At 40.5% G+C, this 12,946-nt stretch overlaps 1 protein-coding gene across 1 annotated transcript in view; it reads left to right on the top strand.

Moving 5' to 3' along the window:
* Positions 1-2,432: 2,432 nt before the first annotated feature.
* Positions 2,433-12,946, top strand: part of bcl2l1 (BCL2 like 1) — a 41,390-nt gene continuing 30,876 nt past the window's right edge. Inside the window, exons 1-2 of the mRNA XM_074682248.1 lie at positions 2,433-2,587; positions 6,481-7,232. Of these exons, the coding sequence (XP_074538349.1) occupies positions 6,678-7,232 (555 nt within the window). The 5' untranslated portion in view covers positions 2,433-2,587; positions 6,481-6,677. The remainder of the gene's footprint in view (positions 2,588-6,480; positions 7,233-12,946) is intronic.

Below are 12,946 nucleotides of genomic sequence, written 5' to 3'. Positions count from 1 at the left end.
AAAAACAAAAGAGAAATCGCCCTTTACACCTGAAATGATCTTTAAACAGGTTTTAAAAGGTGGTTGTTTGTATGTTTTGTCTCGCAGTGTTCTCCAAAAATAATATGCAGTTCAATACCTTTAATTTCTCACCCTCTTTGGTTAAAATAATGGTTCTTGAAACAAGCTTCCATCGTTTTTAAAAATGCTATATATGTTGCATACTCTTACTTTTGTCTATAATCAGTTTATGTTCTCATTACACTGTCTGCCATTTTTAGTCAGAGAATTGTAGTTTTGCAGTAACTAAAAATTCAAAAAGAAAAGAAATCTCCTCTTTTGCTTCCTTGGAAAGGTGTCCACAGGATGGCACTGTGCTAAAACTTGTTCTCTCAATGAAGTGTCCAATATCTGGATGTCCAACCATGCCTTCAGTGTCTTTTCTTACATTTACAGCTACTTCTGTCTCAAGAGAAGATGATTTCAAACCTTGTTAAAATGAAGACTATTGGACACTGGGCTGTTTTATATTGATGTCAGATATGAAAAATCTCAGTATCAACCTGGCAGACATTTCCAAGGCCCAAGAGTCTGTTTGGAAATATGTCTTGCTAGAAGCCTTTCTACATTGCACTGTTACAAATCAGATATGTGTTAAAGCAGAGTGTAAGTATTTTCTGAAGTGGATTTTGATGTAGTTAGATATTTTTTATTACATATAAGCCTGTGTTGTTACTACACACCTTTGGAACAGCTGACAGGTTTTGCATTTTCATACATCATAACTATTATTAATAATACATTACAATGGTGCTCATATAAAATCTGGTTCTGTGTTGTGTCTGAAAAGCTTTAGTAGAAACTGTGTACTTTTTGTAGATATTATCTCCTTTAGTTCAAGTTCTTTGTAATATTTTAATATTTGTGAATGAGATTATTTTTTACTTTATATTTTAAGCATTTAAAACCTACCTACATACCTTACTACTTACCTATCTCCCTCCCTCCCTCCCTCCCTACACGTACACATAAGAAGAACAGAATACAATATCATAGGCTAATCCATACAAGGGAGCACATTAAAAAAAAAAAAAAAGATTGTACACAAAATGCATACCTGTTAATACAGTCAGATGGCATTTTTCCCTGGCTAAATAAATACACTATTTATCATTTTTTCCACCCCACAGTTCTGTTTGAAGTCTTATGGAAAAAGTAATTTGCTCTAAAGGATGTAGCTACTTGTTGTACTTGATGCCAGTAAAATCTTTAGGAGGTAGGTGTCAGTTTTATTCTATCCAACTGGTATATGAACTAAAGTAAAGGGATGAGAATGATTTACCAATAGTGAAATCAAGGGGTTTTGAAATAATTGTTGCTACCTCCTTCAGAAAGACTCAATAAGGGGACAAGACCAGAAAAACACGAGAAGAGTCAACCATCCCTGCTCCAAATTGTCTCCTACAGGAGAGGCTTTGTTTTGATTGCAAAAGTCCCTCTGAAGTCCACGAATTTGAAGAAGACGACTGTACTTCCTGTTGCCAAATGTCTTCAGATATTTTGATGCCCAGTTCTTTTTTCCCTGTTTGTTAGGTATAATCTGTATTGTTGTCCTTGGTCAGTGTAGTGATAGCGTAGTATAGCTCACTTCTAATACCTTATAAATTTTTGAGTTGTAGGCATCATTACCTAAATAAGAGTGAATGTTTCCCTCAAGTCAAAACTTCATCTCAAGGTGCTGGAGTATACTCAGGGTCATATGCTGGCCACCTAGGTGATATAACCTGTTTTCGGAGTTGGAAATTCTTAATTACTTCTGACAGAACTTTTAAGGATAGATATACTGATTTGCTAGCAGTCTGTGGCATTTGAGAATGGTAACTGCAAACGAGAGACTGACCAGCTTTGAAGTTTCCTCACTTCCACCCAGTGACGCACTGTGAATTAATAAAAGTGGGCGGGGCATATATTTAACCCCTCCCTCCTGCGGGCTGCATTCTGAACTACTCTCTAGAATTTGGCGTAACAAAGGTTACCATGGAGACTTCTCACGTCCTTTGTCCTGGCAAGTACAGTGCTAACAGCTGCTACATTAAGCTCTGTTATTGAGCCATATAAAGTAACAAGATAGGCAAACGATGAGTGAGTAACCCATGCCCATCAATCTACACAGTCCTAGTTTGGGTTAGACACAGGGCCCCGACCGTTGACTTGTACTACAAACATAGTAAACTGGTTCACTGTTAGCGAGCAGCGCTAATGTTAGCCAGGTGCTGCTAGCGCTTGCTAGGACTTCCATGTAGTCAACAGTCCCTGTTGGCTGAATTATACGGGAGTGATTCTCAAATAATACTCTCCAGTTAGAATATCCCGAGTTTTTTCACTTCAGTTTCATACACTTCGCGTTGTATGAGGTTGTCATCTGTCTGGACTGAGTAGAGTAGGCTGGTATGGTGAAGTTACGTCGTGAACGTAGATGTGGGCGGATCACTGCTAGCCAGTAGCTGACTGTTTGGGTGATCTCCGTCGGCGTAGCCACACAGGCTAGAACCAGCCGGGGTCTGGATTGAAAGCCACCAGACATGATTTTATGGAGCCCTCCTTACAAGTAAGAGTTTCTGGTTGATTCATGATTATAATACTAGTGACTGATGTCGCTATGTCGAATGAATAATTGTGGATATGGTGGATTTCCCTTTCTGGTTCAAGCTCTTAGAGGAAGCAGGTCGACAGATTTGTAAGAATGCGGAGCCATCATTTTATTTCCTTCTGTCCTTTCTGGTGAAAATTCACTTTGATTCACGCTGCTTGCACGTTTAAAGTGCAGTAAATGGTTTAAAACACATTTCCATGAATATGTACGCGACTGCACAGGGACTCTTCATTTGACAGTGACAGCCATCTTCAGTAGCCTACATATCCAGTATCTGAGTAGAACAACGTTAGTACAGGGGAAGCTGTGGCTTTCTACATTGCTTCTCTCAATTATGACTTTGGTAGTAACGATTGCGAGTTTGGTTAAGTCTATGTGAAGCCGGAACAGAGTGGTGTAAAAAAGGCTATTGTATGCGTTGTGGTTAAAGGTCTTACTTAGCCTATAGTGTTTATGACAGGAGGGGACTGGCCTGTGCTGCTTTCAGGAACTGATGCTAAGGCAGTTCCGCCCGTAGTACATTTAATTTGTGAATCGAGCTTTTGATCTTAGATACCATATTGCTTTTTGAATTTATGAATAAGCTTGCCAGTTAGTGCATCACTTTCATCTTTCATATTTATCACAATAAAATGCCAGCCAATAAATACTTTAGACCAGTATATTTAATTTAGTTTTCCATGGAAAAATGTTAACACAAATTGATTGCCTATCCCACGTTACATACACATAATAGAAGATGTTTAGATTCAAAACAGTATGACTGTTCGTGATAATGTATTGAGAGACACGAAAAATATCATGTGTCTGGTTAAATCATTTGATATATTTATTATAAGTGCAGTCACGAATTCAAAGGAAGATTCTCGATGTGATCGTGATCCAGATATTCAGACAGCTCCTGAATGCGTCGTGTTACGTAATAGAGGAAGGCTGGTCATGCCATGAGTGGATGAGGAGAGATGTAGGAGGGGAGGCGTTAAGGTATACACCATAGACTGTAGATAATTTTACATGCCTTGATTTTGACAGCCTTCATATACTGGCATAGCGTCAAACGGACAACCCTGTCTGACGGATTCTGTAGGTTTTTCACACAGGGACGTGGCGATCGAAGCGAGGATTTCTCCCCCTTTTTAGTCTCCACTGCTGGTAAGACCCTAATTATGGTCTTATGTATTAAAAGTGTTCATACCAGGGAGCGAAGTAGAACTGTGAATACATTTTAATCCGGATATTAACATTTACAGAGGGGGCTCTCACAGCATTAAAACGTAGCATATAGAGGCAGTACAGTGTCGCTAACGCACCCTTGTTGTTTTATCTGAACATTTTTATTACGCTGGAATTTGGACAGTAACTTACAGAGACTACAGTTTGCGTTTTGTGTCAACATGTGAGCGATGTCGTTAGAAATGTTGCATTCAGCTGCCACTTTTCGTCGCGACTCGCTGGTATTCCTATAGGCGCTGGATGATGTTTACATCGCAGCTGAGCTTTTAACACGCGAGCCACGTGCTGGTAGCTTTGGACCGCATGTGGCCATTGTAAACACTCCTGCCTCGTGGGGCTTTATCCGTTATAATATGCTGTTTATGTTTAATTTTACGACGAATTAAAGCCAAACTTGTCAGCCGTCAGTACGTTTGTTAGAACTTTTTGGGGCTTGTTGCTATTGAAGCGCGTAACTTGTTTGGCCAGGAGCCAGTGGAGACTCTATCTGACTTCTTTTGTGCTGTAAAGTAGGGTAGTTACATTATGCGTTATATAATATACCCAACACTATTTGCATGAACCCCCTACACAGAATCATTACGATTTCCAACCGGTTATCAGTTTAAATGTCAATATTGTTACAGGAAAGGTCAGGTGCCAGATGCTCTGGGATCATCAGCAGGTCATGTTCCTCCCACATCTTTTTGTTTGTCTGCACACTTCAGTTAATATCAAAAAATTACAGGAGAATTATAAGTGGCAGCAGGAGACCAGGGGCAGGCTTTGTCAGAGGATGCTCTCAGGTTTTCTTTTGTTTCAAAGATGAAGGTCCATTTAAACTTCATTTACTGGCTACCTCATTGACATAAAAATTTAACGATGTCATTTTACTTTACATCATAATAAAAATTTTCGATTAAGAAATGTTTCCCTAATTACGTCCATTAGCCAAAGACTACATTAGCACACGAGCTGGTTCTGGTTTCTATAATAAAATGCATCAAATTAACTATCTGGCTGAGTTAATCACCTGAATATCGAAGAGCGTGTCAGATGAGGGCATTGTGTTGTCAGTTGACAGACAGAGTGCATAGAATGCAAATGAACAAATACATGCTTTTCAAAAACTTGTCACTTCTCTTGGAAAATAGTCACTGAGGAAAATAAAAGCTCACCTTCAGTACCTGAAACTGAAGGTTGCCCTTTTAATTTCGCAATAACATTACAAAGATAGCATTGACAACTAATAATTTACCTATCTAGGGTGGGAATGACACAAAATACTGAATTGTTTTGTAATTATTGTAAATTACTTTTTTATTTTATTTTTTTCTTTGAAATATTAGAGAACTATTTTCTGTTATTAACCCCCCCCCCCCCCCCCCCCCCCCCCCCCCCCCACACACACACACACACACACACACACACACACACACACACACCACAGGAGATACAGCCTGTATCCTGGTTGCTTGTTTAATTTCCTGGCAGTTACATTACTGAATAAGATTCAGTTTAAAAACACAAGGAGCAGAGAAAATCGCAGAATTCCCACAGTTAAAGAGTCTGGATCAGAAAATGTGACAATTCTTCTTAAAAATGAATAATTTACTACAATGGCGGCTCATACTTCCTTAACTTTCTTTTTTCTCATGTTCTTCTTTTTAAAAATTAGCTTACTAACTGTGTTTTAAATGACACTTGATTTCAACAAGTTCCTTTTCTCACACTTATTCTTGTTGTCAAGAGTTACTCTTTTTATATCATGCATTAACATATGAATAAAATCTGTTTCATACACAAATGCTGAACTACAGAATTACCCATGATATCCAAAGATTTGTTTGCCAACAGGGTTTATGACTTTGTATTCATTAAAAATTTACCACAAAGAGTACACAGGAAATTTAATAACTAGACCCTATTTTTCAGCCAGTGAATAAAGAAGAATGGTAGTTTGTTAGTCAGTGGTGGTAGCAGGCATCATCTGAAAAACAGCTCGTTTATATTTTATGTCATAAGGGTTCACACCTTAAATCAAAGCAGAGTATTGTCCAGTGGAAAGTCTGTTCTTTATGGTAATTCAAGGGCATGCTTATGTGTGACTGTATGCAGATGGGTGTCTGAGTATGAAGCACAGGCTGGACCAGAGCTGAGAGCTGAGACAAACTCAGTGCTTGAAAACTCTGACTGAAGGTCAAAGGTCGCTGTCCAAGGATGGTGACTGTCTACCTGAGCCTTCAAGCCCAGACTGACCCTGTGATATCTGCTCACCTAAACCTCACCTTCTTCACACCACCCTTCTCTTTGTCCCTATCACTGACGGTCACTTTCACTTTCTCTTTCTCTTTCTCACACACACACACACACACACACACACACACACACACACACACACACACACACACACACACACACACACATATTCACTCTGCTATCACCTCATTAATACCATTGCCATCTGCTCAATGTGTAACAGTCCAATTAGAGAAACGCCCTTTGACCCTACCTGTCCAGATTTAATTTGAAAGTCTACATCCCTGCACGCTCCTCTTCCTGAATGCACATACAGTTTAAAATCACTGGATGCTTATTGGCTGTACAGAACTTGACCTTTCGTTGTTTCTCTGCAGGGTCTGAGCTGATTTTTCAGCCTTGTGTAGGTCCCCCGCCCAAGTGTCCTCTGGATAGCTGACCATGTGGATCTGAACAGAAGCGGCGCAGGGAGAAAGCCTTGCAGTGTGTGTTCACTCTAACACGGTGAGGCTTGACCAAGAGGAGTGGGAGCAGAGAGAGCGGAGCAAAGAAAAGACCTAAATTAAAACTCAAAATGTCTCAAAACAGAGAACTGGTGGTTTTCTACATTAACTACAAACTCTCTCAGAGAAACTATCCTCTTGACCACATGGGCCTCTTAGAGCCTTCAAACAGGACTGATGGGGCAGGGCCAGGGGCAGGTGAGGAACAGCAGGTAGCGACTCACGCCAATGGAACATTAAACGGCACAAGTCCCGGAACCCCCCCTGCTTCCCCACTCCGACAGCAACGGTTGCCGGACACGGCAAATATGGACGCAGTGAAGGAGGCCCTTCGGGACTCGGCCAATGAGTTCGAGCTGCGTTATGCACTTGCCTTCAGTGACCTGCACAACCAGCTGCACATCACGCCGGCCACAGCCTACCAGAGCTTTGAGAACGTGATGGACGAGGTGTTTCGGGACGGTGTCAACTGGGGCCGCATCGTAGGTCTTTTCGCTTTTGGTGGGGCGCTGTGTGTCGAGTGCGTGGAGAAGGAGATGAGTCCGCTGGTGGGCAGGATCATTGAGTGGATGACGTTATACCTGGACAACCGAATTCAACCCTGGATCGAGTCCCAAGGAGGATGGGTAAGTCTCAGAGAACCACATCAACAAACTACTGGATTCACAGATATTTCTAAAGTATCATTTATTAACATACAGCTAACTTTAACAAAAATTACGATACACTAATATGCACTTAGTGCTTGTGCAGAGTTGTTATTCTTTGTTACATGTCTGCATCACATGTTCTCTATAAAAGGATTTTATATCAACATAAATTTTCTCTTTATTAAAAAAAATATAAACCAATACACCATATCTGAGAAAGAACTGTATTCTCTCTATAAATGAGAGGGTATTTCACTGAGACTCTGTATTATGCAAGGAGAGTGGTGTCTGTGGTATGATGCTGTTTGTGTTTATGCCCTACATTACTTGGTTCAGTTCCATACAGAAGGAAAGCTGAGGTTGCCTGTATGGAAAATTTCCATGTTGACACTTTTCCTTCACACCAAAGCTGGCAGGAACACTGGAACAGAGGCTCATTGGAAAACAAGGATGACTACTGTTCTTATTTCCTAAACTTGCTCTGGAAAATTAATATAGAAGCAAATGGCTCTTGGCAATTTATTAATAATTCTATATTAGATTGACTGCACTACTTGTACTCTGTGTCCTTACTTTGCTTGCTCCCTAGTTGTGTGCTTTCCTAACACTGACTGACTTAAAGTGACACCGTACAGAGAATATCCACACCATAGTTTTATCGCTCATGAAGGACTTGGTTCATGCAGATGGACCCAGATACACCAGCATGCTGACATTTCTTTTCTGCCAGCCTCGATCAGATTATGGCATGACACTTGGGTGGGGTCCAGGCAGAACACACATGGTATCATAAAGATTTTCAGCTTGAAACCTGTAAAAACAGAATGTGTGGTCAGCAGCTGGTTCAGCTGTTCTCTAATTGATCAGCAGCATGGAGCCGAATCGAAGCAGGAGCTTAACAGGCTGCATCAGGGCTTTGTAGCTCTCTGGAGATCGAAGTTCTCTCATCACGGGGCTCCAACAGATCCCCCTTTGTTTTATGCCGGTCAGTTGATTGGCTCTGTGCTTTGTTTTTCTCTTCCTTTTTCATGATCTGTTCATTCTCTAACCCCTGTCCTCCCCTGTCCTCTGGTGTGTTCTTTATCAAGGCAGCTGAATGTAGATAAAAGCTCTGTCTCATGCTGTGGCACTTTTAACCGGTGTGTGTTTTTGTTTGTGCGGGCTGGCGCTCATGAAAACCTCCGAGACAGTTAAGGTCAGCTCTTTTCTTTTGTGTGTGGACCATTTTATGGTATGACGAAGAGTGGAGGCTAGCAGACAGGCTGTTTATGCTCAGCTCCAGAGCCGTTTAACACCAGGGTCAAAGGTCAATCCTCTATAAACTTACATTCCAGTTGCTGAACAGCATATCTTGAAGATAATCCTTATAAGCTTTTTTTAACACTGCAGATTTTATATATTTATTACAATGCTGGAATGAAACCTGGAGATAACATGGGTGGCAGGGTGTGAAGATGATGAGGTCATGGAAGCAGGTGACAGGGTATGATATGTGATGCTACAGGATAAAGCTTTGCAGCATTCTGCTATAAGTCAGCCTTTTGTTGAAGGAATGCTGCAGCATCTTCCTCTCCAGCTCCCAGAGGTCAGCTTTTCGTAAACACACGGCCACCTTATTTCGCTCATGCATTTGGAGCCACATTAATGTCATTACGCTGATGGCAGTGCTGCGCTTTAGCTCGGACTGAAATATATCAACAACTCCTGAAGTGATTTCCATTAAATTTTGCATGCTCCCTTGAGGATGAATCCTAATGACTTTGGTAATCCCCTTTAATTCCCCTCCCTCTTTTTATTCACTCTTAAGCTTGCTCGACCACGGCTGCCCCCCCACCCATCTCACTCTTTGAGCTCGAGAAGTGAAGCTTTTTTTGTAAAGCATGTTTACGAACAGCAACCAACACATCACCCTCATTAGACCTTTACTGCAGGTAAAGAAGCATTTTGGCCTCTGTGGAAAATCTGATCTTTAAAGGAAGGCTGCTGGATGAATAGTTACAGTGTGAAGGTGAAGTCTGGCAGCAGGCAATGTTGTTTCCCTTGTATTTTTTTTTTTTTTTTGCAGATCTCATACTATTTCTTAACCATGTACCAATCCAAACCATGGAGTTTTTGTTTTGTAATACACTATCGGTGAATAGTTTCAACATATGCACATTGCACAGGCTACCAGTGGCAGATAAAAGTCTCACTTATGAGCCTTATACTAACACTTCCTGTTGCAAATGGCTTCAACCAATCACACATTCAGAACACGGTAAAAACACACACAATCATAAATGCATCTTGAGCTGAGCCTATCATTCCAGAATAAACTGTCGTTTATGGACACACAGTAAGAATGAGTATTTTCCTTAAAGAGACAGTATTTTTCATATTTAAATCTGCCATGATGAACTTTCAGGGTGAGTCCAATTTAGCACTAAAACGTACACCTTATCCTTTTGTTTGTCTTGTCCTACATAGCAACATAGTGTTTTATTGCAGAAAAAGACATAGACGTAGTCTTGCCGACGTCACCCGTCTGTTTCTGAAACAGAAAATGAAGCACATCAACTATAGCGGCCATATTGGTAGTGGCAAGGGCTTCGCCTACAGCCATAGGGCGCAGGCTGTCACGTGACCCTCAGCTGTGCCTCTTATTAGGGGAGCTCACGATCTCAATATCTTCTGAACGGCCGATTTAGAAAAAAATTAAACCCCCGTACAGTGGGTGCCGGTAGTAAAATTTCTGACTCAGACAGGAGACCTTTTTTGAACCAGGCTGTAAAAAGATTAATTTCTGTTTCGAAAATGGCTTTTTTTGGCTTGGTGTGTATGTGACTTCCGCTACTTCTGGGGCCAGCCTCAAGCGAGCACTCCAGAAACAGCAGATTTTAGCACTTCTGCATTGTCTCATATTCTTAGACCGGAGGTTGGCGCTTGAAAAAAACGTGTGTGCTTTGGTTTAACAGCAAAATGTATTATTAAATAGAGGGTTTTGGTCTGACATCAGTTATGTTGCTGATGGTCTTGTTTGCCTTTAGAAATGAAAAAAGAGGAAAACGAAAAAAAAGAGGAATCCATAAATTTAATCTGTGTTCCAACCGGCTCAAAACTTGAAATTTTGTTACATTGAAATGTTGGATGCCAGCGCTTAACATGTGCAAAGATTTAAATTACGAGATAAAGTTGCGTCGGAGTAATCCCAGGATGAAACTGCCGACTGCTGTGAATGGCTTGTTTAAACAGCCACATGAGAAGGAAGCGATAGGGACACGGTTTTCTTTTTGCATTCTTGTTCCCTTTCTAAACTTTTCAGGTTAGATTCTAGGTCCCAAAATAAAAATGGTTGACTCAGTGAGAACAACTTTGTGGCATGGCAGCAAATGAGGAGGCTTCTAGAAAGGTGACCAGTTAAAATGAAGTGGGCTTTTGGGGTTTTCTTTAGAAACAGTTTGAAAAATAAAGTCTTTCAAACAGATGCTGAAAAGATTTTCAAAGACACCAGCCTGAGATGAGTTAAGAGTTGTTTGATGTAAATCATAAAAATCTACTTCAGAGATGTTAGAGGGACAGCCTAAAGCTTGAAAGTGAGGTTAATACCTCCTCTTGTAAGTGGCTGGCCTAGCAGTTTAATCATTCGCCCCACACAAAAAGAGGTTATGGTCCTCTTGGCAGCGGTCATAACCCAACATTACAAAACCTTGTTGAAAACACATCCTAATTGCATAATACATCTTTTAAACCAACCCCCGAAGGTTTTGCACGTTAGAATAAGCCCGAAAAGATCCAGGGTCATTTCCGAGGACGAATGAGCCAATAATTGGAGTTCACAAAAGTTCACATCCTTAAAATGATATATTATTTGAAACAAAATCTAAAGCTGTAACCCTGAGTTAGATTGATTTAGTTATTTAGAGGTTTAGTAGAGAAAATCTTTATTGGGAAAGGGTGGGAAATAATTCATATTTGGTTTTGATACCTACTTTATCAAATTGTTTGTCTTCACTGCAAAACTGCTAATTGTTTTTCTTTTTTAACTTACAAACAACATCAAACTAATTCACTGTTACATTAAGGTTGATGATAGATCAGAGGCTAAATTTGTGCTTTTTTTATCTTCACCCTCACCACAGATACGTATTTTTACCATCCCTGTCATCAACACGTTAGTCACATGTGGTTGATCTCCATGATCTCATTGTCAAAATTATCTCAGCACCTACACACGTTCCATTTAACACACACTCACATTCCCACAAAACAGTTTGCATAACAACAGATTCCAGCTTCTGTCAGTTTGCTGTGACTGTGTGCGGTCAGTGGCTCACATGTCATCGTAACCTAGACGAGGAGAAGTGAATGACTTTAACTGAAATGTTGAATGGATCAGCAAGTTAGCTCTATTATGGTTTCACTTCTCCAGTACATTAAAAAACTGTCTCGGAAGCACATGATGCTTCTTCCTTCCCCTAACAAGCTTGCATAACTCAATTCTGTTCTGTTGTTGATTCATTTTCAGCTGTTTTGGTCTGAAAGTTGTCTTTTTGTGTTTCTCTGAAGTCAAACTGAAAGTTACCTCTCAGGTGCTGTCCCCAACTGAAGTGACAAACCAAAATATACATTCGAGTAGTTGGTGTACCATGAAAAGTGTGATCATTTATTAACATCATTTTATCTTCTGCTTTCCGATTCTTTGGTGCAGTATCATACCTCTTTTTTTAAATTAAGTTTATCTTTTCAAAACCACCTTCACCTTCCCACAATTGTACCAGAGTTTCTAGGTAAACCCCAGAAGACTTTGTTTTTTTCATGTGCTTTATTTCCTCCTTTTTTCTTCCTTTTCTCCCCTGATGCTTCCTCACAGCGATGAAGGACAGAGCCGTTGGCAGATGTGGGAACCTGAGTGAAGCTGTGAGGCAGGTGTGCCCTCAGTGTTTGCTGATGAAATATTAGACTGTTCTAAGACGAAGCAAGGTCAATGTCTCACTCACTCTCACTGTCTTTAACCTAGTTGTCTTGTGAGATTATTGTTTCCTTTAGAGAGGAAAGTAAAGTGGGGGAAGAACAAGCAAAAATAGAGAATACAGACATGGAATACTCTGCAGGGCTGAGACTACTCCCTCCCTGGACATCAGATATCCACCACATGTGACTAATTTTATTCCCATTCTAAAACCTAACAGGTTGATTCCCTTGTGTTAGCAATGAACAATATTCCAGCTCTTCCACAGCAGCAGTAGCAGCAGGGAGCTGGAGGGGAGAAACTGAGCAGCCAACCAGATGCACTCATATAGCTACTGAACATTTTGTCCATCAGTTCTGTTCTGCTTTCATTGCTTTCAGGCATAATAGTGGAAAAAAAGATCCTGTAATATCTGCACTGTGGGTTATCAGCTGCTAGCTGTCCTCACAAGATTATGTCTCAATTTATTTGAAAACAAATCGTAATGTTTTTTTTCTTGAAATCCAAGGAATGGTCGGCTGTAAGGATGGGGGAGGGGGGCATAGGCGAAGAGAGAGGACGTGTAAAGAAGACAGTTTAAAAGAGCTGAAGTTTTCTGTAAGAAAACATAAATATAGATAGTTTAAATTCAGTGGATCTTTTAATAAGCTGTCAAAGGAAGGTAAGGTGGTGCCAGGCTGCATTAAATCTCATTTTTCAATTTTGTTTTCATATTTCGTGCTTCAAAGTACTCAGGCCATCA

This window comes from Halichoeres trimaculatus, unplaced genomic scaffold, assembly GCF_033239565.1.
Source record: "Halichoeres trimaculatus isolate MK-OKI-2021-1 unplaced genomic scaffold, fHalTri1.1 fHalTri1_scaffold_11, whole genome shotgun sequence".
Taxonomy (NCBI): Eukaryota; Metazoa; Chordata; class Actinopteri; order Labriformes; family Labridae; genus Halichoeres; species Halichoeres trimaculatus.
This window is presented reverse-complemented; position numbering and strand designations above follow the sequence as displayed.